Below are 26,581 nucleotides of genomic sequence, written 5' to 3' on the forward strand. Positions count from 1 at the left end.
GGAAAGTTGTGGGACAAAATACGGTCCTCTCCGGAGCCGCAGTTCTTCGCAACCTTGAAGATAGGCATCTAACCTCACGTTGTGCGCTGTGAATTCAGTAGACATCAAAGTCTGGTCGACAAACGCATTGCGGGCTTCACGACCCTTCTTGAGGCGAAGTTCAGCAAGGTCGAGGAAAGAATCCACCGGCTCGACCACGATTTACAGAACGCCAACAACAAATTTGACGTTGTCAACCACAAAGTGGACCGAGCTGCCAAGAATGTTCATCTTGGCGACTACTACATCTATGCGCGCTAGTCGCCTTAAAGGTTGATAACGCGCATTTCGGACAGGCGTTGTCGGTGCAGGCTTATCAGAATTTTTGCCATGGTTGATATCAGTTGTGTAGTAGAAGAGGAAAACTGGTATCGGTACTCAAACGATTTCCTGTGGGAGTCGAGTGCCTTTTGGATCTTTGAGAATCGACAGGCCTATACAGTAAGTAACAGGCGATCTTCCGACGAGGATGTCAGTCCACCATGCGATCTCATTACTTACTTCTTTTGTTCCCTAGGATGGCACCCGAGCCAATTCACAAGCCAACTCGCGGTGCCAATTCGCGACGAAACAGCGTCAACGTCAATCCCTGAACGTTATTGATTACCCGGGTCACTTCATTGCATCCTCTTGCAGTTGTCTGTGGCGGCATTGTCTTTGTGTTGGGTATCTTGCGCCTCGGCTTCATTGTCGATTGCATTCCTCTGCCCGCCATCACGGCCTTCATGACTGGCTCCGCCATCAGCATTTGCGCGGGGCAGGTTTCGACCATGCTGGATGAGACTGACAAACCCAGTATCCGCAGGCCTACCTATAGGTCATCATTAATACCCTCATACTTTTGATGACCACCGTTGGTCCGCACTGGACTAGATGAGCCGAGTCCAATAAATCCGTTCCTCAGATGGAAAATGATGTGACTCAGAACGTCCTGAAATCAGATAGCTATCTGATGATGCTTCAGATATGGCATTGAGGGTGAAGGCGATCGCGAGTATATTGGACCCGAGACCCTTATGGGCCAGTTCGACAAGCAGGGCGCATGTCGAAAGGGAACCTATAGTACGGCATTGCCTACTCAAAATGTGGGTGTCAGATCCTCCGCATCGACGACTTGGTTCTCAGCTTCGAGAGGATGAAAGAATGGAAGGAGTGAAACAGTCCAGATACGGCAAACAAGATACTCCGCCCAGATATCCTACCTCGAAAGATTTGGTGCGCCAAACAAGCAAAGCAGCGCGTCGGGTTGGCGACTGGGATTTTTGACCCTGTCCACGGAGGCCACAGCGATTAATTAAGACGACCGTGACAGTCGGCGCGAAACAGACACCAAGCGCATGGACCGCCGATACTCCCCCTCGGACCCCCAAGTCCAGCCAAGCTTCCACCCGCATTGCCCAACACCACCGACCCGAGCAAGATCCTCGCATTCTTCCTCTAGAATTGGGCTTTCCGCTGGGACATGGAAAAGATCGAACAGGACGTCCTGCGCTCCCAACGCCGCCGCCGTCTTGTTTAAGCTGCTCTGATCCAGGGTACACCCACCGTCTGGGACGGAAAGCAAAGACCTTGAGGGCACACCGGACCACCCATCCTACCGTCAGCGACGCGGTGGCTCGCACGTGCGGGATAGGATTCCCCGGGGTCGTCGCAAACGACCGGCGGTTGAGATAGAATATGCATTTTCTAGACACACCAACGTGTACTCCGTACCTATGTTCGAGATCAATCGTAAGTATGGGTAGGATGTCAGACAGCGAGTTACAAGTGCAACGAGATTTGACAGAGACGGTGTGTCAGAGAAGTTCAAGGCATGATTCTGCAGAAAATACACCCAAGTCAACATAAATACCACAATCTACTTCCGAACATTATCCACAGTAACAGCACTAGGCTTCTCATCCCCTTCCCACTCCAGTTGAGCCCCCTTCTGCTGCGCCAGAATCTCCTGACCCTGCGCAACGTGGTTGGCACCGCCAAACAATGTATCGATCTCCTCAAGAGGAACCTGCTTAGTCCCCGGAATAAAGAAGCAAACGAAAATTGCAAGCAAGAAGTTGATACCGGCGAATATGTAAAAAGCGTAGAATCCCTCGTCACGTTCTGCGTCTGCGATGCCATGCCCACGGCCTGGGCACGCACGTTCATTGAGAAGATCTCAGATGTCCAGATCCATACTGTTGCGCCCCAGGATGGTTTGTCTGGGATATTATGTTAGCAATGCCCTTTGTGGGAGTCCAGAGGATAGGTGGGGAAACCCTACAGAAGAAAATGAACAAAACGAAATAATGCGCAAAAGGAAAGGTAAGGCGGAGCCAATTTCGATTGAACAAGTTAAGAAAGATTTTCTGGTCTAGCATATTGTTTTTTGAACTCTGAATCACGTCTCAACAGACTGAAGGGGTCGTCGTATTCGATGAGCTCCCCGCTTTTGAGCAGAGCCACTCGGTCATATCGATCAATAAATCGGTGTCTATGCACAACAGCAATGATTGTCTGCTTGGTGAATTCGGCGTCAATTACTCTTTGCATTGTTGACTCTGTTTCCCAGTCGACACTATGACGCACAAACATCAGTGTGATGATTTTACCCAAATGGTTATCAGGCTGAAAGAAGAAATCGTACCTGCTGGTTGCCTCATCTAGAATTAGAATGGGGCTCTGAATGTTCAATGCTCTGGCCAATGCCAGTAGCTGTTTTTCGCCGGCAGACCAATCAGACACTATCATAGGCATGTCAAGACCACCGCCAGCGCTGACCCTTTTCCACAGTCCAACTTTTCTAATGGCAGATTCAATATTTTCATCAGAGAATTTTCCATGAAAATCCAGATTGAATCTCAATTTGCCGGGCACAAAGAACGGCTCCTGAGGTATAACGTTCAATCGTATGCGAATATCGTTTGGTTCGAGCGAGGCTAGATTTTTCCCATCTATCAAGACATGACCATTTTGATTTCGACCATTCGGAGAAGCGTCATGATTAGGGTCGTTTTCCCACTCCCTGACGGCCCGCAAATTGCAATTCTCTTCCCCGGGTCGATATCCATGGACAAATCTTTTAGAACTGGAGGGCCATTGGGGCTGATTCCGAATGTGAATTCAAGGCCTCCAATTGAAAAAAAAGGAATTTGCGTGCGGAGGTTTGCCTGACTTACTGGTAAAAGACCGAGACATCTTTCAGAGAAACTCTGCCCTCAGATAGCCACTCATCGACTGGAGACGAATGTGGCGATTGAATGTTTGCCTCCGATGGCGTATTCTTCTGGAAAGCCTGCACTCGAGAAACGGCCCCAATCGAAGTTTCAAGTTGAGTCCAAGACTGAATCGTGCGTACCAAAGATTGATTTAATGTCAAGATCAGGTTCAACGCTACACCCATGACACCACCGCTGAACTTATCTCTGAAAGAGGTTGTTATGGCGAGTAGTATGACTGCCATGGCAGCTACCACTAAGCTCAGCACAAGGTTCAGCCATTCCTGTATACAAAGAAGGGTGTAGAAGGGCTTTTGGGAGTCATTGAGTTGCCTCTGGCAGTTTGCTAGGAACGCTTTCTGCCACCCAAATGCCTTGATTGTGACAACTCCTTTTAGTGTCTCTGTAAAGGTAGTATATAGAGGCGCCTTTGCTTCAATATCAAGTAATCGCATTTGACGAGAAGTCCGGAGGTAGTATGATTGGATTAAAAAAAAAGCGAGGATGAGAACTGGGAAGAAAGCTGCCATATACTTTCCGACTGCGCAAAAGATAACGAGATTTATGATGGTTTGAGAGCCGTCTGTTATAGAAGTCAGGCATGATGCATATTACTTGAAGGAGAAGTCGGTTGATGATGAGGAACTTTGTAGTGCTTACTCGCTACCGTATTAACTACCCAGGCAGGGAGTTTCATGTCGATTAGGTCAATATCTTGGCTGAATCTGTTTGTAATGGACCCACTGTCAGTCACTTGAAAAAAGCTGAAAGGTGCTTCGAGTGTAGCTCTCAATAAATCTGCATGTAAGCCGAATGCTGTTTCGTTTATGATATTGATGAAAAGTAGGCTTGGTTCTGATTAGTCAAGTAGAAAGCAACGTTGTGTCAACACGAAGCTTACTAGCAGCCAAGTACGAAGCAACTGATGCTCAAAACAGTGAAAGCGGTGTATATCCCGAGATAGAAGCCAACCTTGGCATTCGGCGCTTTCGCATTTGAATCGGACCACCATCGAATCCAAATAGCTAAGCAACAAACGTTCCAGGCCTTTGAATGAAGCGAACAGCGAGTAATACTCCGACTTACTAGAAAATTTGCTGAGAAAGGTCGAAACGATGAAAGATGCGATGAAAAGACATGCGACCAAAGTGCCTGCGCTCCGAACATAATATGCGTACACTTGCCAAGAGCCATCGCGTCGCGAGAAATCAGGCTTTTTCGTATCATTTTTATCTTGGACCTGGATTTCTTGAGTTGTACCACCACAAATCTCTTTTCGGTCGTCGATTATTTGACCTGTACCGCATTGCTCAGTCTCCGGTTCCATAAGAGATTTCACAGCGATTTCAGAATTGGCAATCAGAATTTCTTGCGAAGTCCCACTATCAACAACGTTGCCATCATTGAGAACAATCACTTCATCGGCAAATGGAAGCAGCGTTCCTGTAACATGTTAGTTTCTTAGGAACCCATTTTTGAGAGGGCGCATACGATTATGCGTAGCGAGGATCACGGTTTTCCCACTTTCCCGGAAGTACCCGTCCCGAGCAAAGAGCGTTGAAGAGATGTGGCCGATACACCTAGAGTCCAAGCCGCTAAATGGGTCATCTAGGAGAATGATGGGTAGTCTCGAGTAGATCGCTCTCGCAAGAGCCTTTGAAGACCAAGAATTATTAGTAGTCGTTACATGTCAAATATAAGCTTTAGTAACTTACCACACGTTGCTTTTGGCCTCCACTTAGAGAGACCCCATCACTTCCGGCCACATACATGCTTCCCCCAGGCATGGCTTTCAGGTCATCTTCCAAACCAGAAGCAGACACACAAAACTCGTACCACTTGGGATCAAGCTCCCCCCCCGGTGATATTGTGTTCAATCGTATTGTTGACAAGCCAAGGCGTCTGCTGACAGTAAGCAACATTCGATATTGGTGTATTACTTGACCCGCTAAGAACACTTTCCCCCAAAATGCCCGCAATGAGTGCAGATTTTCCAGAGCCAACTGGACCGACGACCACTGTTATTCCTCTTTTTATATCTAACGTGAGGTTTTTGAGCACAGGTTCGGTATCAACAGACCATGATATATTGACATCCTTGAATGATATCACACCAGCCCCAGTCTTCGACTGAATTTCGCCACTAGTCAATTCCATGGCCCTTTGCTGACTTGCCACAATCATATCTTTGGTTACCAACCGAGGATTTTTATAGTTGTCGGTTGGGATGGCCAAGTATACCTCGATTCTCTCAAAACATCCCTTCGACTCGAACAGTGCGGGAACTGCTTGGACAAACGCTAACAGGGGCGCTGTTAACAATGAAATAAGAGAGAGTGAGGTGAACGCTTGAGAAGCTAAGAGTGATTGATCGTTTCGGGCAACAGAGATGATGGCATAAGCCGCAAATGTCGCGTACGGAGCAAAATCGCTTGGAATATTGGCTCCAGACAGTAAGCTTCTCTCCTTCACAGGAATTCGAAATGCTTACATAACACCACTGTCCAGACAAGAAGCCTGCGAAAACGGGAAGATGTTTTCAATTCTGCCTCTCGCAACTTTGTAACCAGGCCAAAAAGCGGTTCTTTAAGACCCAGCATCTTCACAGCTTTCATATTCCCCAAGAACGCTGAAGTCACCGCAAGTCTGATTTGAATTCGTTCAACCCAGGCTTTCTGCGCCGGTGCTGTTCGAGTTGACACTGGACCAGCTCCAGAAGCACAAGCTAAGACCAAGTCAGTCCCATTGGTGGTAACCATATGAATATATCAAGATAGGAATATGAATACCCACCAAAACAGATACAAGCAGGCACAAGGCATGCCAGGAAAATTTGACGCTCTAAGAGAAATAGAGCGACGGCAACTTCAATGATTGATGCCCAGGTTTCATGTAGTGATTTGAGACTTTCCACTATACGTTCCACATCGGTGCCCATCAATGTCAGGGCTGACGTATCTTTTACATCACTACCATGTAGTTCGGTCGTGTGGTAATATATAATCGATATCAACCCAGCTCGTGCCATTGTCGCCAAGCGATAAGTGAGACGCCAATAGATGGCGGTGGATATCTGGAATTTATGTTAAGCAAGGAACAAACACGCTTGCCGCACGCACATACCGCCATTCCCGGATAGACCAGCAGATAAGCCCCTATCAGTGCTCATCCATACTCTTTGGTCTCAGCCGTTGAGTCTGATAGGCCACTTTCAAAGTAGTTTATGGTCGATGTGATCAAGAACGGTTGACAGAATTTGAATGCACTAAGAGCAAGACGTGGGATCACTGCATTCAGGGCAGTCCGAGAATATGCCCGAAACACGGCTTTGATAAGTCGAAACTCTGATCTTGAGCTTGCCCAAGCGATTTCGAGCTTCTCGAGTGCCACATCACTTTGCAGATCTTGATCGAGTTCAGGAATTTCATTAAGCGATAGGATTGACCCAGAGGAATAGACTTCGACCCCAGAAACCGATGCTTTCTTCTCTGGTTACATGCTGATATGTAGCTCTAAGCAATCTGAACTTCGTGCTAGATTCCAAAAGAAAAGCAAGAACAGTCAGAATGTATATGCCGGTCAAAAGCCCTCTGCATAAATTGATTGAAGGGATCAACCATAGTGAGCGGAGCCGCGGTATGGTAAGCACAACCAGGCCCGAAAAGTAGATGGCTAGGAGAACCGAAGGTTCAACTGAGCGCTGGTCTTCCAAGAAAGAAAGGAGCACCGCAGCGGCTGAAGCGAAAATTTCCAATGTATCCGCTGTTATGCTAAGTTTTGTTTGTATTACAGACGACTGGTGACGGGAAACTGTATAGATCACATGTAGCGTGAAGAGGATAGCCAGCAATATCTTTCATGAGAGCCTCGTGGTCAGAAACGATCTTAGAAAAAGATTATGACAAAACTCACAAACTTGCGTATCGCCAGCTGAAAAGTTGAGACTTTGACCGAGGCTCTACGAAGAGTTTCTAGACGAGCAGGAAGTATCAACAGGAAGAGAGCTGAAGGCAGAACAGTGAAGAATGCGTCCTCAAAAAGTAAAGTAAAATCAAAGCGACGACAATCAGGGCTGACCCGAGGGCCGAGCTGGTTGTCGCTGTTTATGCAGAATGTTTGACTGGCCATCATGGAGGACCTATGTTGTTACAGAATGATAATAATATGTGAGTCTCGAAAGATTTTCTTATTGCCTTAAGTGCGTTCCTGAAAATGAACGTGCTTCGGAAAAGCATTCTTACCGAGACAATGTGACATTGACTTGTGTTTCAAAAAGTAAGCAAGACAACGTAATCGGTAAGCGAGTGGGCCATGTAAGCGAGTGGGCCACCCCAAAACATATAGTAAATGCGATTTTCTTCAACCTTGGATTTCAATAACCATGTTTTCAATTCATCTCCTTTCTTGTCGATAGCTATTGATAAGACTTATTAGCACAATGTATCAGTTTTAAGAAAGCACAAGGCTACATTATTGTAATGTCAAAAATTACTGAAAATTACGTTGTAAAAAGCTAGAAACATATATATCTCAATCACCAAGTCATATATGCTTCTAAAACTTTGTAAAGAGGCTATATATCATCTAATAAGCATTAAGCTATAAGTAAAACATCATCTTGACCACCGTTGTTGAGATATCATATTGTAATTTATCGCATTCACTATATGTTTTGGGGTGGCCCACTGGCTTACCGATTACGTTATGCTTTTATCCAATCAATTCCGGGGAACTTGACCTGGGAAACCGACCCCCGACCAGCGGTTTGCCTTGTTCGAGTGGATGACGTGATATTTTTGTTATCAGTAGCCAATCAAAAAGAAGGGTCATTGCGTGTTTGGGAAAGGGTTACCGCCCCCAGCGCTGAATATTGTGCATGTGCATTAGTGAGATTATGTAAGGATCGCCTGGTTTATTTTCCTAGTCTAGTTAGCAACTGCGTCTAATAGTACAATATTACATAACCTGCTAGCCGAAGTAAAACCTCGCTTGCTGACAAGTGGCCGGGCATTACTGCCTGAGTATACTAGCTGCAAACCCTGCAAACCAGCCAGGATAGACAAATCAAAGAGTCACCAAACTCGTGTAGAATTCTTCCTCCTCGAAGGGGTTCTATACAGCCCATCTCATCCACGAGGGTTCGATTCACCCCCAGTCTAAGATGCTCTTTCCCTCGTCGCTCGTTCTTTTCGAGGTACTCGTGAGTAGTACCCTCGCAGCAATTCAACTTCCTCTACTAGCGCATGAAGACCAATCGCAAAAAACGCCCCTTAATGAGGTATTCGACCAAAAGGTGAAATGGGCCCGCGAACACTTTGACATCCCAGGCTTGGCGGTTGCAGTGGTTCGAGATGATGTTTTTTGCAAAGTAGGTTATGTTTCTCAACTGCTTGGTTTAGCTGTACCATATTTTATCTCCGTACTAATCTAAGGGAAAGGGCTACGGCGTTTCGGATATCCATATGTCGAAGCCAGTAACTGAGCATACGCTGTTCTTCACTGGGAGCACGACAAAGGCCTTCACATCTGCGGCTATATCTCTTCTAGTCGAAGATGATGGCAATCACCCCGAGATACGATGGGACACACCGGTCCATACTATTCTTCCCGCCGATTTTGTTCTCAATGACCCTTGGTCTACGGCTCACACAACGATCGCTGATATACTTTCTCATCGCTCTGGTCTACCACGCCATGATTGGGTTTGGTTGGCCAACATCACTCTCCAAGAGGTGGTGCAATCGATGAGGCATCTTCCTCTCACAGCTGAACCGCGGACAAAATGGCAATATTGTAACCTCATGTACAGTGCAGCAGCGCATCTGATTGAGATTGTGACAAACCAATCTTTACACACATTTCTAACAAAGAACATTTGGCAACCTCTCAACATGTCGGAGACGTATCTTTCTTTCTCTGAGGCACAAGACACGCATCGCGACATCTCTCAAGGCTACTATGTTGACTCGAATGGTAAAATTGCCTCAACCAACCAGGTATTCTCAGATACCATTCGGGGGGCAGGCAACGTACTATCTTCTGTAGCAGACTACGCTAAATGGGTTTCAGCTATTTTGAATCGAAAACCGCCGCTTTCGAAAACAAGTTACGCTACCCTTTTAGGTGGGCACTCAATCATATCGCCCAATCCAATTGAGCCATTCGGATCCCCTTTACTGTATGGTCTAGGGTGGATGTCGCAAACATATAAAGGCGAGCTGCTGGTCTTCCATGAAGGGGCACAGTTTGGGTACGGAGCATGTGTTATACTCTTGCCCCGTCGAAAACTCGGACTCGTGGTTCTAGGTAACAACATGATTGGTATCAACGCAGCGGCGAATCTACTTGCATTTCACCTTATTGATGAAGAATTGGGAATCCCTAAGAATGATCGGTTTGACTGGGTTACAAGGTATTCAAAGACCTTCAGTTCTTCAATAAATGAGCGAAATGTTACATTGCTCTCCCTAAAGTTCATTGCTAATGCGTAATGGATTATTCACAGCGGTGATAAAATCATCAATGACACCAACCTTCCCGATAACATTATATCGGAGCTCTATCCTATGACCCCTAATCCTCCGTTGCCAAACCCTCTCAACATATCCGCTTATGAAGGAACATACACGCATACAGCCTATCCAGACCTCAGGGTATCTAGCAGCTGCTCGGAACGCGAGACAGCCATTCAGGGGCTGCAGCGGAAATTACCTGACCTCTGCGTCTCGATTGTGAAATATAACCTGTATTCCCAGTATCTCATTAACGACCTATTCCATGTCTCTGGAATGTTCTGGGTCCAAATTGCCACGCGCTGGGGAGTTACCAATGCGACGCGGGTGGAATTCCGGGTTGATTCCAAGGGGATGGTAAGTTGGCTGGGAATCGAGATTGAACCATTGATGGCGGTCCATGGGGAGAAAATCTGGTGGAAACACTCATGAATATATGGGGTTTTAAATATATTTTTGCTGTCAGATCATGAGGAGCTCAAACGCAAGCTTTGTTGAGTCCTGATTGAATAATTCACATTTTCGTCTCATTAAATTTTGTCGAAATTTTCACATAATCATCCAAGAATATGGATAAGCTAGACTATGAACTTAAGTGGCAAGGGGTAATATCGTATTATTTTTAAATGCATGAACATCACGGATTGGCCAAATTCAATTATATATAGTATAGCGAAGAACTTTTTGGCTCTAGAGATTGTCCAAAAAAATGAAAGGAAAAGAAAAATTAAATTTTTGCTACTTCTTTTGTCGGCTTTACAGTATTGTTTTTCCTAGCTGTGTTTCAAATTAATGGAGCTATAATGCTATAATGCCCTGGAGTTATAAGACGCGAACTCTCTTGCATGAGCAAAAGCACCACTAGGTAACCGAGGAGACTTTGGAAGTCTAGACAGCAGACACTGATCTCTCAGATGAACACATTGCCACCTGCCAGTTTCATCTTCAAAATAAGTCAGATCGCGCATGTCTGCGAGGCCACACACAGCGTCAGGAGCAACCAACCGTAAGCAAGTCACACCCCGTAAGCAAGTCAACACCCCGTAAGCAAGTCAACACCCCGTAAGCAAGTCAACACCCCGTAAGCAAGTCAACACCCCGTAAGCAAGTCACACCCCATAAGCAAGTCACACCCCATAGACAGTACCACAAATATCATTCGTTCTGGTCATTGAACTTTAAAGGTTTCTTTGCATTACAACATCTTGGCAAAAGCGTTTTCCATCCAAAGAGCAAATAAAGTTCATTTTGAGCAAAGGTATTGAGTTTCTTTTGTCTGTTCATTTGTTCACACTATCAAGCTCATGTTCAAATTGCAGTAGTGACGACTTGTCTACATCTGGTTGAGGCATGGCAACAATGATGCCTCACGATTGGGCCTTGAATGGTATAGAAGGGACCTCTGTACATCAGCAAATTGCCGCATCTCTCAATATCAGTCAAACGGAGATCGAGGATGTGTACCAGTGTACACCTTTGCAAGAAGGTTGATAACACTTTCAACCGTGGGTTCCGCAGCTTACGTGAAGCGGATAGTGCTCTGTCTGCGATCCGACATTGACCTGCCAAAGTTTCGTTCTGCCGTTCAAGATGTAGTCTGGGCGACATCTATTCTACGCACTCGTATAGTACAGTGCGCCGACATCGGCTTCGTTCAAGTTGTGCTAAACGAATCAATCCAATGGTCTTCAGAAAATGGCACCCTTGAAGAATTTCTCGGAAAAAGACAGGCGGAAAGATGGGGTATTGGGGATCCCTTGCTACGGCATTCCTTGATTGTTGACAGCCAAGCCAAAGCTCGCTGGTTCGTTTGGACCATCCACCACGCCATATATGACGGTTGGTCATTCCCTATAATGGCTGAGCATGTGAGCAAGAGGTACAATGACGAGCCTATCGAGCCAACGATTCAATACAATGATTTTGTCCGGCACATCTTGCAAAGTGATAGCGACCAGCATGGGGCGTACTGGCGTTAGTCGCTTGCAGGCAATTGGTATACCCAATTCCCTTTGCTGCCAAACCAATCCTACATGCCGAACGTGGGCTCGACATTCGAACAGTATTGTCGTCCGTTGCAAAAGGTGCAAGGTATCACGAGAACAACAATACTACATGCTGCATGGGCAATCATTCTTCGACAATTCCACAACATGGAAGATGCAATATTCGGAACTATCCTTTCAGGCCGGAACGAGCCTATTCAAGGAATCAGGGATCTGATTGGCCCCACTGTCGCCACCGTGCCAGTACGTGTCAAATTCGATGTTGGCGACACTGTGCAAGAGTATCTAGAGAAATTGCAGAATGATAGCGAAGAGAGAAAGTCGTTTGGTCAATGTGGTCTACATGCAATTTCTAAACTAAGCGATGATGCGAAGCGGGCTTGCAGCTTCCAAACCCTTTTTGTGGTGCAGCCAGGAGAGGAGAGCCATGCTGTTAGAAACGGCGTCGGGGCTTGGCAACGCGTCGAAGCCGACATCGGCCGTTCATCCTACGCACTGACTATCCAGTGCTTTCTCAACAGGACGGGGACGAGGGTCGTGGCTGCTTTCGACTCTTCGGTTTTAGAGACTTGGAGGGTGCAAAGGTTGATTCAGCAGCTTTGTTTTGTAGTGGAGCAACTGTCGCGATCGGATGGGTCTCAACTTGTGTCAGATTTCATCGGCGTGGTTGCCGCGGACGATCTTCAGAAGATCTGGAAGTGGAACGCAGCGGTACCAGCCCCAGTCGAGACGCGCATATACGATTTTATCTCGGAAAATGCGCGAAACCAACCCCTGGCCCCAGCCATTTGTGCATGGGATGGAGAGTTGACGTATGCACAATTAGACAGCTTGTCGACCCAGCTTGCGGATCGACTTGTCAGCTCGGGTGTGAGACAGGAAGTTTTGGTTCCATTGTGCTTTGAAAAGTCCATGTGGATGGCTGTAGCCATGCTGGGTGTCATGAAATCTGGCGGCGCCTTTGTCCCTCTCGATGTTTCGCAGGCTGCGGATCGCGCCAGACTCATCCTTGAGGAGATTGAACCTACCGTCGTCGTCGTATCTAAAAGAAACCAGCATCTCGTCCACCAGCTGGGCTATCATACTGGACGGGTCTGACATGGCAAGCTTGTGCAAACAACACCACGCCTATTCGACTAATGCCCATCTTCATCCGGCAGCATATGTAATTTTCACGTCCGGCAGCACGGGAAAGCCTAAAGGTGTCATTATCGAGCATCAGGCGGCAAGCACAAGCATTCTTGCTCATGGAGCCAAACTGGGCCTCAGTCGGACCTCGAGATTCCTTCAGTTTGCCTCCCACTCGTTCGATGCCAGTATCATGGAGATTCTGACGACTCTCGTATACTGCGGATGCGTCTGTGTGCCTTCAGATACATCTCGGCTCCAAGAGCTAACAGAAATCATCCACGAAATGCGAGTCAATACCTTATTCCTCACACCTTCCGTGGCTCGAATTCTGCAACCAGACCAACTTCCTTCACTTGAGATCCTTGCAATAGGAGGTGAGATTGTTTCATCTACCGATACACGACGGTGGAGAAATTTATCAAGGCTTCTTGAAGTCTATGGGCCAACAGAGTGCGCAATTCTAAGTGTGATGCAGCCCTTGACGGGGGATGTGCCACCACAGACAATTGGACGGGCGGTTGGCTCAGTTGCGTGGGTGGTAGATCCGGACAACCATGAAAGCCTCGTGCCGGTCGGAGCAGTTGGCGAGCTAATAATTGAGGGCCATATATTAGCCCGTGGGTACCTCAAAGATCCAGCCCGAACACAAGCATCGTTCGTGGATGATCCACCTTGGTTGCTGCGGGGCAGCCATGAGCAACCGGGCCGCCACGGTCGCCTGTATAAGACGGGAGACCTTGTGCGTTACAACATGGACGGTACGCTTGTCTATCTTGGCCGCAAAGATACTCAGGTCAAGATCCGCGGGCAGCGGGTCGAGCTAGGTGAGGTGGAGCACCAGATACAACGGCTCTTGAACACCTCCGAATTGGAGTATTCGGCGGTAAAGCAAGAAGAAGCTTCAGTTTCTGAGATTCTCGTCGCTGCAGAGGTAATCACGCCCAAGGGTAGTCGGCAACCTACGCTGGTGGGCTTTGTTTATCCCGGAAAGAGTGCCTTCAATAAAGGGGATTCTCAATCACAGAAGCGCTGCGCTGCAGCAGTGCAAAGCATGGTGGCCGATCTCAGCGAGAGACTTGCAAGTGTGCTGCCATCTCACATGGTCCCGAGCGCGTATATACCTCTGGAACACATGCCAATGATGGCAACAGGGAAGACAGACCGCCGTCGTTTGCGTGAAATTGCTTGCAGTTTTACTCGGCTAGATTTGGCATCACTGAGTATGCCAATTACACGGACCAAGCGGTTGCCGGAGACCGATGCAGAACGCACATTACAGCAAATATGGGCCCAGACTTTGAATCTCAGCAGAGACTTCGGTATAGATGAGAGCTTTTTCAGTCTAGGTGGCGACTCCATCTCTGCCATGCAAGTATCTGTCGCAGCACGCTGGTATGACCTACTTTTTTCGGCCAACGACATGATATTGAATAACACTGTTTCGAAACTTGCCCATGCGTTGCAAACTCCTACATTGGAAAGGGGCGATTCCCCGGCTGCTCGGGAGGCTGGTCCCAGTAACTTTGGCAGTGATTTCTGTTTATCGCCAATTCAGCAATTTCATTTTCAAACTCGATCTCCGGGGCCTGACCTTATGGACGTTCCTTTTTACATCCGCTTCACGAAGTCCGTTCCGACCCAGACAATTAAAGATACTCTTCATGCAGTAGTTGAAAGACACCCCATGTTGCGAGCACGTTTTCATCACGACGTTACAGGCTCGTGGTCACAGTATATCTGCCAGAAAGCAGAAGACTCGCTTTTATTTCATCACTTCATCGAGTCCAGCGAGTCCCAGAAAATTGAAGCAATAACTGGTTGTCGTGAAACGATCGATATCGAGCATGGGCCCTCTTTCGTGGCAATTCTTTTCACAGACCTTGATCAACAGACGCTCTTCCTTTCGGCTCATCACCTAGTCATCGACTTTGTATCATGGAGAGTTATTTTTCAAGACATGGAGGATTTCATCACTTTACGGGGCTTTGGCCTTTCCACGTCTTCTTCATACCAGGAATGGTGCAATTTCCAGACGGATTACGCCTCCACACACTTGGTACCGGATAATGCTCTTCATTATGAGCCAGACTACTCTGATGTTACTTATTGGGGCCTAGCGGACGAACCTGGCCCTGAGACTTATACGCACAGGCGCTTTTCTCTCAACAAATCTATCAGCACAACTTTACTCACCTTTAAGAGCGAAACTGTTCAATTTCGGCCCCACGAGCTTTTGATGGCTGCGTTGGGCTTTTCGTTCAGACGGACTTTCCCAGATCGAAACCTTCCGCCAATTTTCACCGAAGGGCATGGCCGTGACGCGTGGACCGAATCTTTTGATCTTTCTCAGACAGTAGGCTGGTTCACCACAATGTTTCCAGTGCAGGTCGCTCCGGAGGAAGGCGAAGACTTTTTCGACTATATTCTTCAAACCAAAGAATGTCTACAGAACATCCCTCGTCGGGGTTGGTCCTATTTTGCGTCGAAGTTTTTGAATGAGAAAGGCCGACAGGCGTTTCAAAACGACCCCATCGAGATCAATTTCAACTTTCTAGGGCATTTTCAACAGCTCGAACGGCAGTCATCCTTAATGGAAGCGATTTCTCTCCCTGCTGGTTGCAAACTAGAAACTATGGGCCCAATGAAGACCGTCGGGTTGTTTGATGTCACCATCATTATTGATAGAGGAGAGATTGAAGTAGATTTCAAGTACAACACGCGCGCCAAACATCAGGACAAAATAGAAGCGTGGATCGCCGCTTATAAGACTGTATTGCTGGAGTTTGTGAGCACGGTTAATGACATAAGACCCAGCTAGGTTTCTTCCAAACAAGGCCCCTATATAGTGATATACAGCAGTGACTTCTCTTTTTCTATTGATTTGAGTCCATTTAATTTTATCAAATCGGATATTACTCACTGTGCATTTTAGCGGCTTCGCTTGATTCTGGATTTTCATCAAGGCGAAGTTCAACGTTAAAGCATGCAGGGTAATTGTAAAATTTTACCCAAGGGAACTAGTCTAAACTTTGGTTTGAGAGGCCTGGTCACCATGATACTCTGACGCCTCGAAATTCGATATACCAAATAGAGTATTGCTATTTATGAGGTGGTAGTCAGATATATGAAGAAAACCGTGGAAGAGCCCCAACCGTACCTCCTACGCAACAAAGACCCGTCTGATTCGCAGGGGTCCTGTCAATCCTGGGCTTGTGGATCGTGCCCGGACCTTTGCAAATCCTTGCAATTTATAGTGGCGTTTCATTAGTATTTGCACCCCAATACTTCCACCATTGACCGTTTTATTCACCGCCTGCCTATTTATACTGATATACACTCCATACGCGCTCTGCGCGTAATTCTAGAAGTTACTAATCCCCTTTTCTCTGCTTTTACCTCTCTATTTAGCAGATACTATATTACATGGTGGTGCAAGATCGCCGAAGACGTACGTCGACAATTGGGCCCATGGAAGGAGGTGAAAACGAGACCGGCGCTAGATGAGACAGCGGAGAAGCTCACAGAGGTGACGGCCGGGGCGTTGGATAGGCACACTCCCGACCTGCGACCAACACCATACTCGAAACGCTGGTTTACCCCAGCCTTTAAGATACAGCAGATCGAGGTCAATCAACTACGCCGGACGTGACAAGGAAGCTGTGCGGAGCTCGGGCGACACGACGCCCGTACAATGACCCTCTTTCAAGAGATGCAACACAAACGACGATCTTGGACCCGAACTATCGAGAAGGTGAAGGTGTTAGGGGTGACTGTTTACAGGGCAGAAGACCTGTCAACTAGGTAAGAAGAAATAAAGATGTGAAGAAGAAGAAGACTTGATCAGATTCGACAGTAGAACAGAGACTGATTCTTGGAGAGCTCAAATGGCCCTCTCCAAGCCGAAGTATTTAACAACAAACAAACAGATAACTCCATGTCAAACACAATGACACGGAAGAGGGAATTCCCTCATACAATTTGATAATCCCTCATAGACAATCTGACAATCTTCCAAATGACACGATGGTCAACCGAAGATCGGCTGTGATAAACAAAGACAATGCGGGGTCCGGCCCCTAGGCTGACGAGAGCCCGATGATCGGCAGGATTCAGATCCATGATCCTCCGGAGTCATAACCGAGATCGGAGTCCACGTTTCCGATGATGTGTGGGGCTGGGCGCTCAGCGCTAAGTAATGTGGGAGTCCCAATAGGGGAACCCCGTGACAGAAGGCGTCACATTGGAAAGCATTCCTAGACGAAGCCGGGGAAGGGAAGCTCTGGAAAGTAGCTACCTACATGAAACCAAGAGAAGCCTGGGGTTGTGTACCGACCTTACACGTCGGCACCAACGAGCTCATAGATAATGAGGACAAAGCGCAGGCCTTCCTAGACGCTTTCTTCCCGCAGCCGGACGAACCTTACGGGGACTTGCCCGCCAGGCACCTCTAGCACTTCCGTGGCAACCTATCACTGAGCTTGAGATTCAACGATCTCTCAAAGCCGCAAAAGGATCCACCGCACCTGGTGAAGACGGCCTGCCGGCGCTAGTCTGGAAACAGCTGTGGAGACACCTCAAGGTCTACATCACAGGGATCTTTGCCGCATCCATTAAATTAGGATACCACCCGAATCGATGGCGGAGCGCGAAGATTGTGGTGCTACGGAAACCCAAGAAACCGGATTACTCGGTCCCTGGGGCCTACCGCCCGATCTCACTCCTTAACACGCTAGGAAAACTGCTTGAAGCGGTGATGGCGCGACGACTGTCGTATCTCTCCGAAAAACACGGTCTGCTACCGGACACCCAGTTTGGAGGGCGACCAGGCAGAACCACCGAACAGGCGCTTTTGGTCCTCTCCAATGCGATTGACCGGGCGTGGTACAAACACAAAGTGGTGACGCTAGTGGCATTCGACCTGAAAGGTGTCTTCAACGGAGTCAACAAAGTGAGCCTAGACGCCTGCCTGCGGGCAAGGAGAATCCCAACCGTGGCTAGAAGATGGATTGCGAGCTTCATGAGCGACCGCCACGCTAGCATAGGATTTGACGACTTCCGCACCAACGCCACGCCACTAGCGAACGCAGGACTAGCACAGGGCTCGCCTCTCTCCCCTATCCTGTTCACTGTCAACTCCCACGGCGGCGCATCCGCCTTTATCGATGACTACTTCCGCTGGCGAGTAGGACGCTCAGCCGAAGAGAACCTAGCCAAGATGCAATCAGAAGATATTCCCCGTATTGAAGCATGGGCCCGTCGAACTGGGTCTTGCTTCGCAGCCGAAAAGACAGAACTGATTCACATCACCAGGAAGAGAAGCGAACAGCTCCAGGGTCAAGTGGTTATGAACGGGAAGACAGTCGAACCGTCGCCCACGGCTAAGCTACTGGGGGTGGTCGACCACGAGCTGCGCTGGAAAGAACACGTCCAACAAGCCATCAAACGCGCAATAAAGGTCAGCATTGCTTTGTGTGGGCTGCGGCATCTACGCCCAGAACAGATGCGACAGCTATACCAAGCCTGCGTTACGCCGGTCATGGACCACGCGTCGACGGTCTGGCACGATCCTTTGCGAGACAAGACTCACTTGCGACACCTCAACACAGTCCAGCGAACCGCGTTGATCTGTATCCTTTCGGCTTTCAGAACGGTGGCCACTTCCACCCTGGAAGTAGAAACACACGTTCTGCCAACCCACCTCCGCCTCCGCCTCCGAGCGCAGAACACCATCGCAAGCCTACACACTCTGCCGCGCGATCATCCTATTTGGGATACACTATAGCAAGCCCAGAAACGTAGGAAAAATATCGGATCGTACGCTCGTTTCCCACTGGCGGAAGCCCTAAAGACTATGAACCTAGAAATATTAGACGAAGTAGAGACGATCAACCCACGACCGCTACCGCCGTGGCGAACAGAGTCCTTCACGGAGATTGGGATCGGGTCAGGCCGAGAGACGGCAAGAGAACGGGCCGAGACCGTAGGGTCCACATCCGCCATCGTGGTCTACCCTGATGCCTCGGGGCGTGAGGGCCACCTAGGCGCCGCTGCCGTAGCACTCGACAATAAGCTACAGGCTATCGAATCCCAACAGGTCCAAGTGGGACCGATGGACCGGTGGTCGGTTCACGTAGCAGAGCTGATAGGCATTTTCTACGCTGTTAGTACAGTGTTCAAGATCAGCCATCAGCGCCCAAGAGCGGAACATGATGGAACAACCACGGCAACGATCCTCTGCGACAGCAGATCAGCGTTACAAGCAATCCAGAACCCAGGTAACAAATCAGGACAGCGCATTATCCACGCGATCCTGCGGGCAGCCGCAGAGATTCAAGCAAAGGGAACCGCGCTTCGTCTCCAATGGATACCTGGACACTTCGACAACCCAGGGAACGACGCAGCAGATCGGCTAGCCAAAGAAGCGGCAAGCCTGGGCAAAACACACCCCTTCCGCCCTTTGCTGACAAGGAAGAGGGCGCTCATCAGAGACACCATCCACGCTCAGTGGGGTCGAGAATGGAATGCTTCTACCAAAGGCGGTCACTTGCGGAAAATCGATAGCACGCTGCCGGCAACCTACACCAGGAAGCTGTATGGGAACTTGCCCAGGGGCCGGGCGTACCTGCTGACACAGCTACGCACGGGCCATAACTGGTTATCCACCTATGCCAGGGCCTTCGGCTTCCGCGACAATGATCAGTGCGTGTGCGGCGCGCAAGATACAGTCACCCACGTGCTGGTGGACTGCCCAAACTTGAGGGAAATTCGACGGAAGTTAAGAAGTGAGGCTGGGGACGCGTTTAACAGCGTATCAAGTCTGCTGGGAGGCTCAACTGACGGTAAGAGAGGTAAACCAGACACCGTGTCGCGGGCTAGGACGGTCAAGGCCGTGCTAGACTTCGCTGAGGCGTCACAACGATTCAAAAGTCGCGCGCCATGAGGGCAGCCTAACAACGTGAGCGGCAATTAGGCCACAATAGGCCTTGACGAGGCTCTAAGTTCGTTTGCAGGAAGTGGGACATCAAACATGTACATACACGGATATATATAGTTGCTGTAGCCTGTATATCGCTTCGGCAGTTGGATCCCAGGTCACGTGATGTATATAGATCTATAGCAGTGGCTGCCTGTTAGGCAGACACTCCACTAGGCAACAGGGAGATGAGCAGCTGCAACTACAAATAGCTGGACCTCTCGCTGTAGATTAATTATCACACTTGTACCTCAATCCAGGGTTCAATTTCGGCGAGGGGTCAGGGTAAATGAAATCATCCATCCATCCATCGACTGTATCTGGCCTTTGGATTCACATATTGTATGTGATCATATCGATCCTAGTTGGGAAGATGAGCCGGTTCTTGATATGTATGGTCATACTCGTACGCCTTCACCAGACGGGGAATTTCCTAGTTCAGCCACAAATTCCCCGCCAAACTCGGATCAACGGTTCTCAAAAATTGAGAATAAACTTGCACTGATATTCGAAGATACCGAAAGTATTGATTCGCATCTTCGTACGATTCAAAAGCGCACACAGCGTGCGATCGAAGGTGGGAAGCAGGCTATCCAAGATCTAGCGCTTGCACGATCAACGATCAGGAAAATGCAAAGCCACAAAATTCCTATCAAAAAATCAAAGCGTATTATAAAGGGAGCTTCCAAGTCTCCTTTATCATCAATTGCAGGCAATTCGAGGGTTGTTCGCCGCTGTACAAAGGAATCAATGATGGATATACAGAAAGAGAGTGGCGACGCACGGATTCGAGACTACTGGCATCGGGCTAATCAGGCTCTTAAGGAAAAAAAAGAGGCACAGGGAGGAAGAGATTATATTGATGTAAATGATCCGCTATTTAAATTTGTAGATATTGATGGTTTAGTTGGGGAAAAATAGGCTTGAAATTCAATAAATGCAGTTTTTGTGAATAGGCCTTGGCTCACCCGCAGCCTGGGGACAGGCTGCGGGTCGAGAGCTTAGTCACGATTAATGGGGGCCCAAATGGGCCCCAAACAGTACAAACATGCCGAGAATTCAGATGCCAAGCAAAGTTGAACCCCCTTTTTGAGATTTGTCAAATACCCTCCGTTTTACCACCGTTTTTAACCCTTATCCCTAAGGTAATATTTTATTGGTTTAGATAATTTAGAATCAATGGCTAGTTATCTCTCTATATCACGTTTAAAAACGCGAAAAAACGCGTTGATTTAGAAATTTTAAAAATTACAGAGGTAAGCCAGAAAGTGATGGTACTCTTGCATGAATCCTAAATATATATGCAATATCAAAACATCAATACCAACACTTTCCGCAATATCTCGACCTCCACTAGTCAGATTTTGTTCAAAATTGAAATTAAACTAGTATATTTACTATGAATCCAAATTTCAATTTGAACTTTATGCGACCAGTGGAAGGTCATAATACAGCGATTACAAAGGCCGATTTGTCAGCGCCGAGATGGGCTTTAATGGGGGCCTCATGGGCCCCCACTAATGGGCCGTGGGCCAGGAATTCGGGCCCAACCCGGCCCATTGCGGAGGTCTAGGTACGGCCGAGGCTCAATTAGGATTTCGAGGTCGGTCAGATCTGAGTTCAGGTATCCATGGGTTAGCACATGACCACCCACGGGGCACAACGCTTAATTGGAGAAAGATTTCTGTTTTAAACGCAAGTCTATTGCCAGCGCCAAGAAAACATCAAACATTAGTCTGGGGGCCAGGCAGATCCTGATTTAGAGATAGCCCGGTTTGCGTTGCATCAGAGATACAACAACAGAGTCATATCGAGATGACAGATTGTATCTGTCACGAGCTATGATATCCTGAGGCACTAAACTCATGTGATCGAGAAGGTGGGTTGCTTGTTGTGCCTGAGGCACTAAGATCATGAGCATAAGAAGCTCATCTCAGATAGTTGCTTGCCTCTTTTTTTCTTTCCTTCCTCACGTTTAGTTTTTTGAATATCAGCACTCTTTCCATCAAGATTTGGCTCGTCACATAAAACTAAACGTCATCTCAATCAATCCTCATTGAAGCAGCACTGCACAGGCCATCATTGTGATTGGTCTCAGTCCGTCTTCACCTGTGACCCACGTTCCTTGGCATCGTACAGCCAAGACTTCCGAACCCGAACCCGATGATTCACCGAACCGAAACCCCACAGTTGCCGATTGTGTTGACGAATCAGAATGGCCCATCTTGAAGCTGGCAAGAAGCGCAGCAAACCGCAGGGAGTGACCAACCCCGATGATGAGCTCAGACCGCAGGGAGTGACTAACTCCCCTGATGAACCCGAAGCCCCCGTGAATCCCCCAACTACTCCTGATCCTCCCTACGACGATGGTGATGACACTGGCGGTGAAGTCGGACCCAGGATTGCGTTCGACGGAACCCGTTTGATCAGCTGCCAGCTGGACCCGCCGACGGTTACCAAAAAGCTCTTGAAAGCCGATCTCAATGATCGTTACGACAGATTGATCACGGTCTACAAGGAGCTGGAGGAAAAGTTTCACGAACTCGAAGGGCTCAACTCTGAGCTCGAGGACAAGGTCCGCGACCAGAGTGAAATCATTAATGAGAGAGACGAGGCGATGGCTCGCTACCACAGAGCAGCCGAACAACGAAATAAGGCACGGACTGCTCTTGAAACCTCCCAGGCAGCTGAAGCCGAAGCGGTCTCTCGAGCAGCCGCAGCTACGGCCGAAAGGGATGCTGCTGTTACCAAACAGACTGAGATGGCTCTCAAGTTCTTTGACCTTCAAAACAGCACACCGGTTGTGGAGGCGACTCAATCTAAGAAAACAACACGTCTTCCCGACGCGCCTATGCTTAGTGATGGCATTGATGTCCGCGAATCCTGGAAGACCGGCATTAAGAGAAGACTCGCTGGAAATCCTGACCATTTCCCCGATGCCAATGCTCGCATTCAATACGTGCAGAGCCGTGCCGAAGGACAAGCCTTCCGTCATATGGCTCCCCGTCTGGACGAAGACTCATCCGATCCATATAAGGATTACGAAGACATCCTTGCCCATATGAAGACTGTCTTCTCCAACCCAAACCACGTGGCAGAGGCACGAGCCAAGTACCAGCGTCTTACTATGAAGCCTAGGTACCAATTTACGACCTTCCTCGCTGACTTCATGGAGCTAGCAAATGAAGCGAGGATTCACGAGGAAGACAGAAAACAAGATCTCTACGAGAAGCTGCCGCCGATACTGCGAAATCAGATGTTGGGTGATTTCTGCGAGGACGAAGTCAGTTTTGAGACTTTCAAGGCTCGATGCATCCGGCGTGCTCATGCCATCTCTCAAGGCCAGTTGAACAAAGCGGGAACTGGCAAAGGACGGTCCTATGCTGGAAGGGCCACCGCCTCTACTTCATCACCTGGAGCTGCATCGTCGTTATCAAATTCGAAGGTCAAGACAGAGAACTCTGCAACACCGACCCACGTCCCATTGTCTACTACGGAACGTGCACTTCTTATGAAAGAAGGCAGATGCTTCGACTGTAGAGAGCCAGGCCACATGACGCGTGACTGTCCCAAGAAGTCATCGTCGAAGACCACTGCCGCGCCTGCTGTTGCTGCAGCTCAATCCGCTATCGATTTGACAGCTCTCGAAGACCCCGCTGTTGACAATTCGGGAAAAGCCCGTGCCTAGGCCAAGTCTCCCTCCTAGGCGGATTGAAGGTATCACTCTTTGCGCTGAATTTACAGAAATTACTCGGAACTCCCCACGATAGTCTAGTTTTTAACACGCAACTTATGTTGAATGGACGTTCCTTTTCTATCTCAGCACTTGGTGATACTGGAGCAGACGGATCAATTTTTCTCAACTCATCATTAGTAGAATTGCTCGGACAACATGGCCTTAGGACCCAGCGACTTGGCAGAGAATGCCCCGTGAACGGTTTTGATGGAAGGCCCTCGACCCATCATCCATGCGGTGATCCTGACTATGGGAATCGATGGCCATATCCAACGGCAAAAACCAATGCTGGTAGCGGACCTCGGGAAGCACGATATGATCATTGGAAGACTATGGTTTGCAGAGCATGACGTTCTGCCAGACTGCCGTCGCCGCCGACTGATTTGGCCCCACGAAGTGTCCCTGTTTGAAGAGGTGGCTAGTAAAATAGCACTTCCAACACCTATCACAATCCTGAAGAATCCCCGAAACGTCACTCACCAGATGGATGCTGATCGTCGCGACAAAATCCTAGAGCAGAGCATTGATCCCTATCTGGATCGGAATGGAAGGCGTTTCCCATCCTCACGTCATCATCAAAAGGGATCATGGCAGGCAAAGGCTATTGACCAAATGCGACGAAACCTCGACGGTACATGCCCTTCGCCACCATTGGATTCCCCAGAATTGTCCGGTGCATTTGACATCAATATGATTAGTGCTAGCGGTTACCAGAGACTCGAAACGAGGTCCCTCTCGGATCCAAAAACAGAAGTCTTTGCAACGTCTCTGAGTGAGATCGATAAGATCCTGCAAGTAAAGATCAGCAGCATATCTGATGACCCGGAGAGGGATGAGATCCTTCATGTGTTAACCGCTGAATATCATGATTTGACCGACGTCTTCCTGAAAAGAAAATCAGATGAGCTTCCACCGCACAGAAAATGAGTCGATCATGACATCATCTTGGAAGCAGAAGCTCAGTCTGGTTATTGCCCTCTTTACAAACTGTCCACAGAGGAGCTCCAGAAAGCGAAGAAATACATTCTGACGAACCTCGATAAAGGGTTTATTGTCCCCAGCTCAGCACCATATGCCTCGCCGATCCTGATGGCTAGGAAGCCAGGAGGCGGACTACGCTTCTGCGTCGACTATCCGAGACTGAATGCGCTTACTAAGAAGAACTGCTATCCGTTACCTCTGATTGATGAGGTACTACAACGGACAAGCAAGGCAGAATTGTTCACAAAGGTGGACATACAACAAGGTTTCCACCGTATCCGCATGGCACCTGATGCAGAAGACCTGACGACATTTCGGACCCGATATGGATCTTTCAAGTACAAAGTTCTGCCTTTCGGTCTAACCAATGGACCCGCTACGTTCCAGCGATTTATGAACGACGTTCTCAGAGAATGCATGGATGAATACGCGATCGCCTTTGTGGACGATGTCTTGATCTATAGCGAGAACGAAGAGGACCATCGCCGACATGTCAGGGAAGTTCTTCTTCGACTCCGGGCAGCTGGATTACAAGTGGGTATCAAGAAGTGAGAATTTTCAGTCCAACACACAAAGTTCCTAGGCTTCATCATCAGCACTGATGGTATAGCTGTGGACCCCGAGAAGATCCGGATCATTGAAGAATGGACGCCTCCTTGTACGGTAAAGGGCATCCAGTCATTTCTCGGCTTTCGCAATTTTTACCGAAGGTTTATACGGTACTACAGCAAGATATCCAAACCACTGCACCGTCTAACCCGGAAAGACAACCCGTGGGACTGAGACAGCAAGTGTGAAGAGGCTTTTCAGGAACTGAAGAAGGCGCTCCTCTCAGCACCAATCCTACGACATTACGATCGTCAGCGCCTTACTCAAGTAGAAACTGACGCATCTGATGGAGTGCTGGGTGCAGTACTTACGCAGTACTACGAAGAGGACGATTTCTGGCATCCCGTTGCCTTTTATTCAAAGGGCATGCAGCAAGCGGAGTTGCACTACGAAGTCCGAGACAAGGAACTCCTCGCAATAGTCCGTGCTTTGCAAGAATGGAGGCCAGAGTTGCTTAGCCTAGCGCAGACAGAGCGTTTTGGTATCTTGACGGATCATCAATCATTGGAGTATTTCATGAAGAACCGACAGCTGAATCAGCGGCAAATGCGATGGAGCGAGTTCCTCTCCCAGTTTCACTTCATGATCAAATATCGCCCAGGAAAGAAGAACATTATTGCAGACGTCTTATCACGAAAGGACGCTCCATGTCTGGATGATAGCCGACAGGCTGTTCTACTCCCGGAGCCCTGTTTCGAAAGCCCTGGAAGAGATCCCGGTGCCGACCCCGTTCAGATATCCCCTCTTTCTAGCGATATGACAGATGACGGACCTGATGGGTCCAGCACCGTTGACGGGTCAAGCAAGCCAATCGCAACGACCCGAGTCTCAACGAGTTCCGAGAAATGGCTGGCGCAGGCAGCCCAAGCTGGTCGGTAAACAACGACGGTTTATTACTCTACCGTGATAAGCTAGAAGTGCCTGACCAAGATGATATCCGTGCTCGACTCCTCGACGAGATGCATCGTCAGCCATTGGTGGCTCACCCGGGTGTTGAGAAGCTGAAGAAATTAGTTTCTGCCCGGTATCATTGGCCTGGATGGGCTACTGATGTAAAGCGATACGTCGACAACTGTCTGACATGCAAGAGAAACAAGGCGTGGAGAGACAAGACCCCAGGTTTACTCCATCCGATAGAGAATCCCGAGTCGGCCATGGGAGCATCTCACTATGGATTTCCGGTCATTTCCGAAGGACAAAAATGGGTTTGACGCTGTACTCGTGATCGTCTGTCGACTCACTAAGAGACCAATCTCCATACCTTGTCACAAAGACACGAACGCGAAGAAAATGGCCCGTCTGTTCATTAACAACGTCGTTAGGATCACAGGGATTCCGGTATCGATCATATCAGATCGAGGAGGGCAGTTCATCTCAGAGTTCTGGACTGAATTCTG

General features: G+C 48.4%; 8 protein-coding genes across 8 annotated transcripts; 6 read left to right on the forward strand and 2 right to left on the reverse strand.

Annotated features, from left to right (window-relative positions):
* Positions 1-1,897: 1,897 nt before the first annotated feature.
* Positions 1,898-6,365, reverse strand: N7515_004618 (multidrug resistance-associated protein; the record flags this gene model as incomplete). The annotated part of the gene is given in 12 exon segments (XM_056665362.1): positions 1,898-2,169; positions 2,424-3,106; positions 3,198-3,819; positions 3,897-4,084; positions 4,138-4,261; positions 4,323-4,679; positions 4,728-4,890; positions 4,952-5,175; positions 5,195-5,702; positions 5,735-5,961; positions 6,030-6,309; positions 6,360-6,365. The coding sequence occupies 12 exon segments, from the start codon at positions 6,363-6,365 to the stop codon at positions 1,898-1,900; spliced, it is 3,654 nt and encodes a 1,217-aa protein (XP_056522312.1).
* A 36-nt stretch (positions 6,366-6,401) lies between these two features.
* Positions 6,402-7,089, reverse strand: N7515_004619 (multidrug resistance-associated protein; the record flags this gene model as incomplete). Its single annotated transcript, XM_056665363.1, is given in 2 exon segments — positions 6,402-6,722; positions 6,733-7,089. Coding segments are annotated over 2 exon segments (678 nt in total), but the record flags the coding sequence as incomplete, so codon positions are not given.
* Positions 7,090-8,397: 1,308 nt separating this feature from the next.
* Positions 8,398-10,180, forward strand: N7515_004620 (serine hydrolase domain-containing protein; the record flags this gene model as incomplete). The annotated part of the gene is made up of 3 exons (XM_056665364.1): positions 8,398-8,604; positions 8,675-9,648; positions 9,742-10,180. The coding sequence occupies 3 exons, from the start codon at positions 8,398-8,400 to the stop codon at positions 10,178-10,180; spliced, it is 1,620 nt and encodes a 539-aa protein (XP_056522314.1).
* Positions 10,181-11,901: 1,721 nt separating this feature from the next.
* On the forward strand, positions 11,902-12,852 carry N7515_004621 (uncharacterized protein; the record flags this gene model as incomplete). Its single annotated transcript, XM_056665365.1, has 1 exon — positions 11,902-12,852. One exon carries the CDS (start codon positions 11,902-11,904, stop codon positions 12,850-12,852), a length of 951 nt encoding a protein of 316 aa, XP_056522315.1.
* A 502-nt stretch (positions 12,853-13,354) lies between these two features.
* Positions 13,355-15,703, forward strand: N7515_004622 (uncharacterized protein; the record flags this gene model as incomplete). Its single annotated transcript, XM_056665366.1, has 1 exon — positions 13,355-15,703. The coding sequence occupies one exon, from the start codon at positions 13,355-13,357 to the stop codon at positions 15,701-15,703; it is 2,349 nt and encodes a 782-aa protein (XP_056522316.1).
* Positions 15,704-17,183: 1,480 nt separating this feature from the next.
* Positions 17,184-19,825, forward strand: N7515_004623 (uncharacterized protein; the record flags this gene model as incomplete). The annotated part of the gene is made up of 3 exons (XM_056665367.1): positions 17,184-17,205; positions 17,268-18,512; positions 18,756-19,825. The coding sequence occupies 3 exons, from the start codon at positions 17,184-17,186 to the stop codon at positions 19,823-19,825; spliced, it is 2,337 nt and encodes a 778-aa protein (XP_056522317.1).
* A 2,248-nt stretch (positions 19,826-22,073) lies between these two features.
* Positions 22,074-23,546, forward strand: N7515_004624 (uncharacterized protein; the record flags this gene model as incomplete). Its single annotated transcript, XM_056665368.1, has 1 exon — positions 22,074-23,546. One exon carries the CDS (start codon positions 22,074-22,076, stop codon positions 23,544-23,546), a length of 1,473 nt encoding a protein of 490 aa, XP_056522318.1.
* A 297-nt stretch (positions 23,547-23,843) lies between these two features.
* N7515_004625 (reverse transcriptase/ribonuclease H family protein) lies at positions 23,844-26,063 on the forward strand (the record flags this gene model as incomplete). Its single annotated transcript, XM_056665369.1, has 3 exons — positions 23,844-24,366; positions 24,592-25,123; positions 25,364-26,063. 3 exons carry the CDS (start codon positions 23,844-23,846, stop codon positions 26,061-26,063), a joined length of 1,755 nt encoding a protein of 584 aa, XP_056522319.1.
* Between the last annotated feature and the right edge of the window lie 518 nt (positions 26,064-26,581).

Source organism: Penicillium bovifimosum (genome assembly GCF_028826915.1).
Source record: "Penicillium bovifimosum strain IBT 22155 chromosome Unknown utg000004l_segment0_segment0, whole genome shotgun sequence".
Lineage (NCBI taxonomy): Eukaryota > Fungi > Ascomycota > Eurotiomycetes > Eurotiales > Aspergillaceae > Penicillium > Penicillium bovifimosum.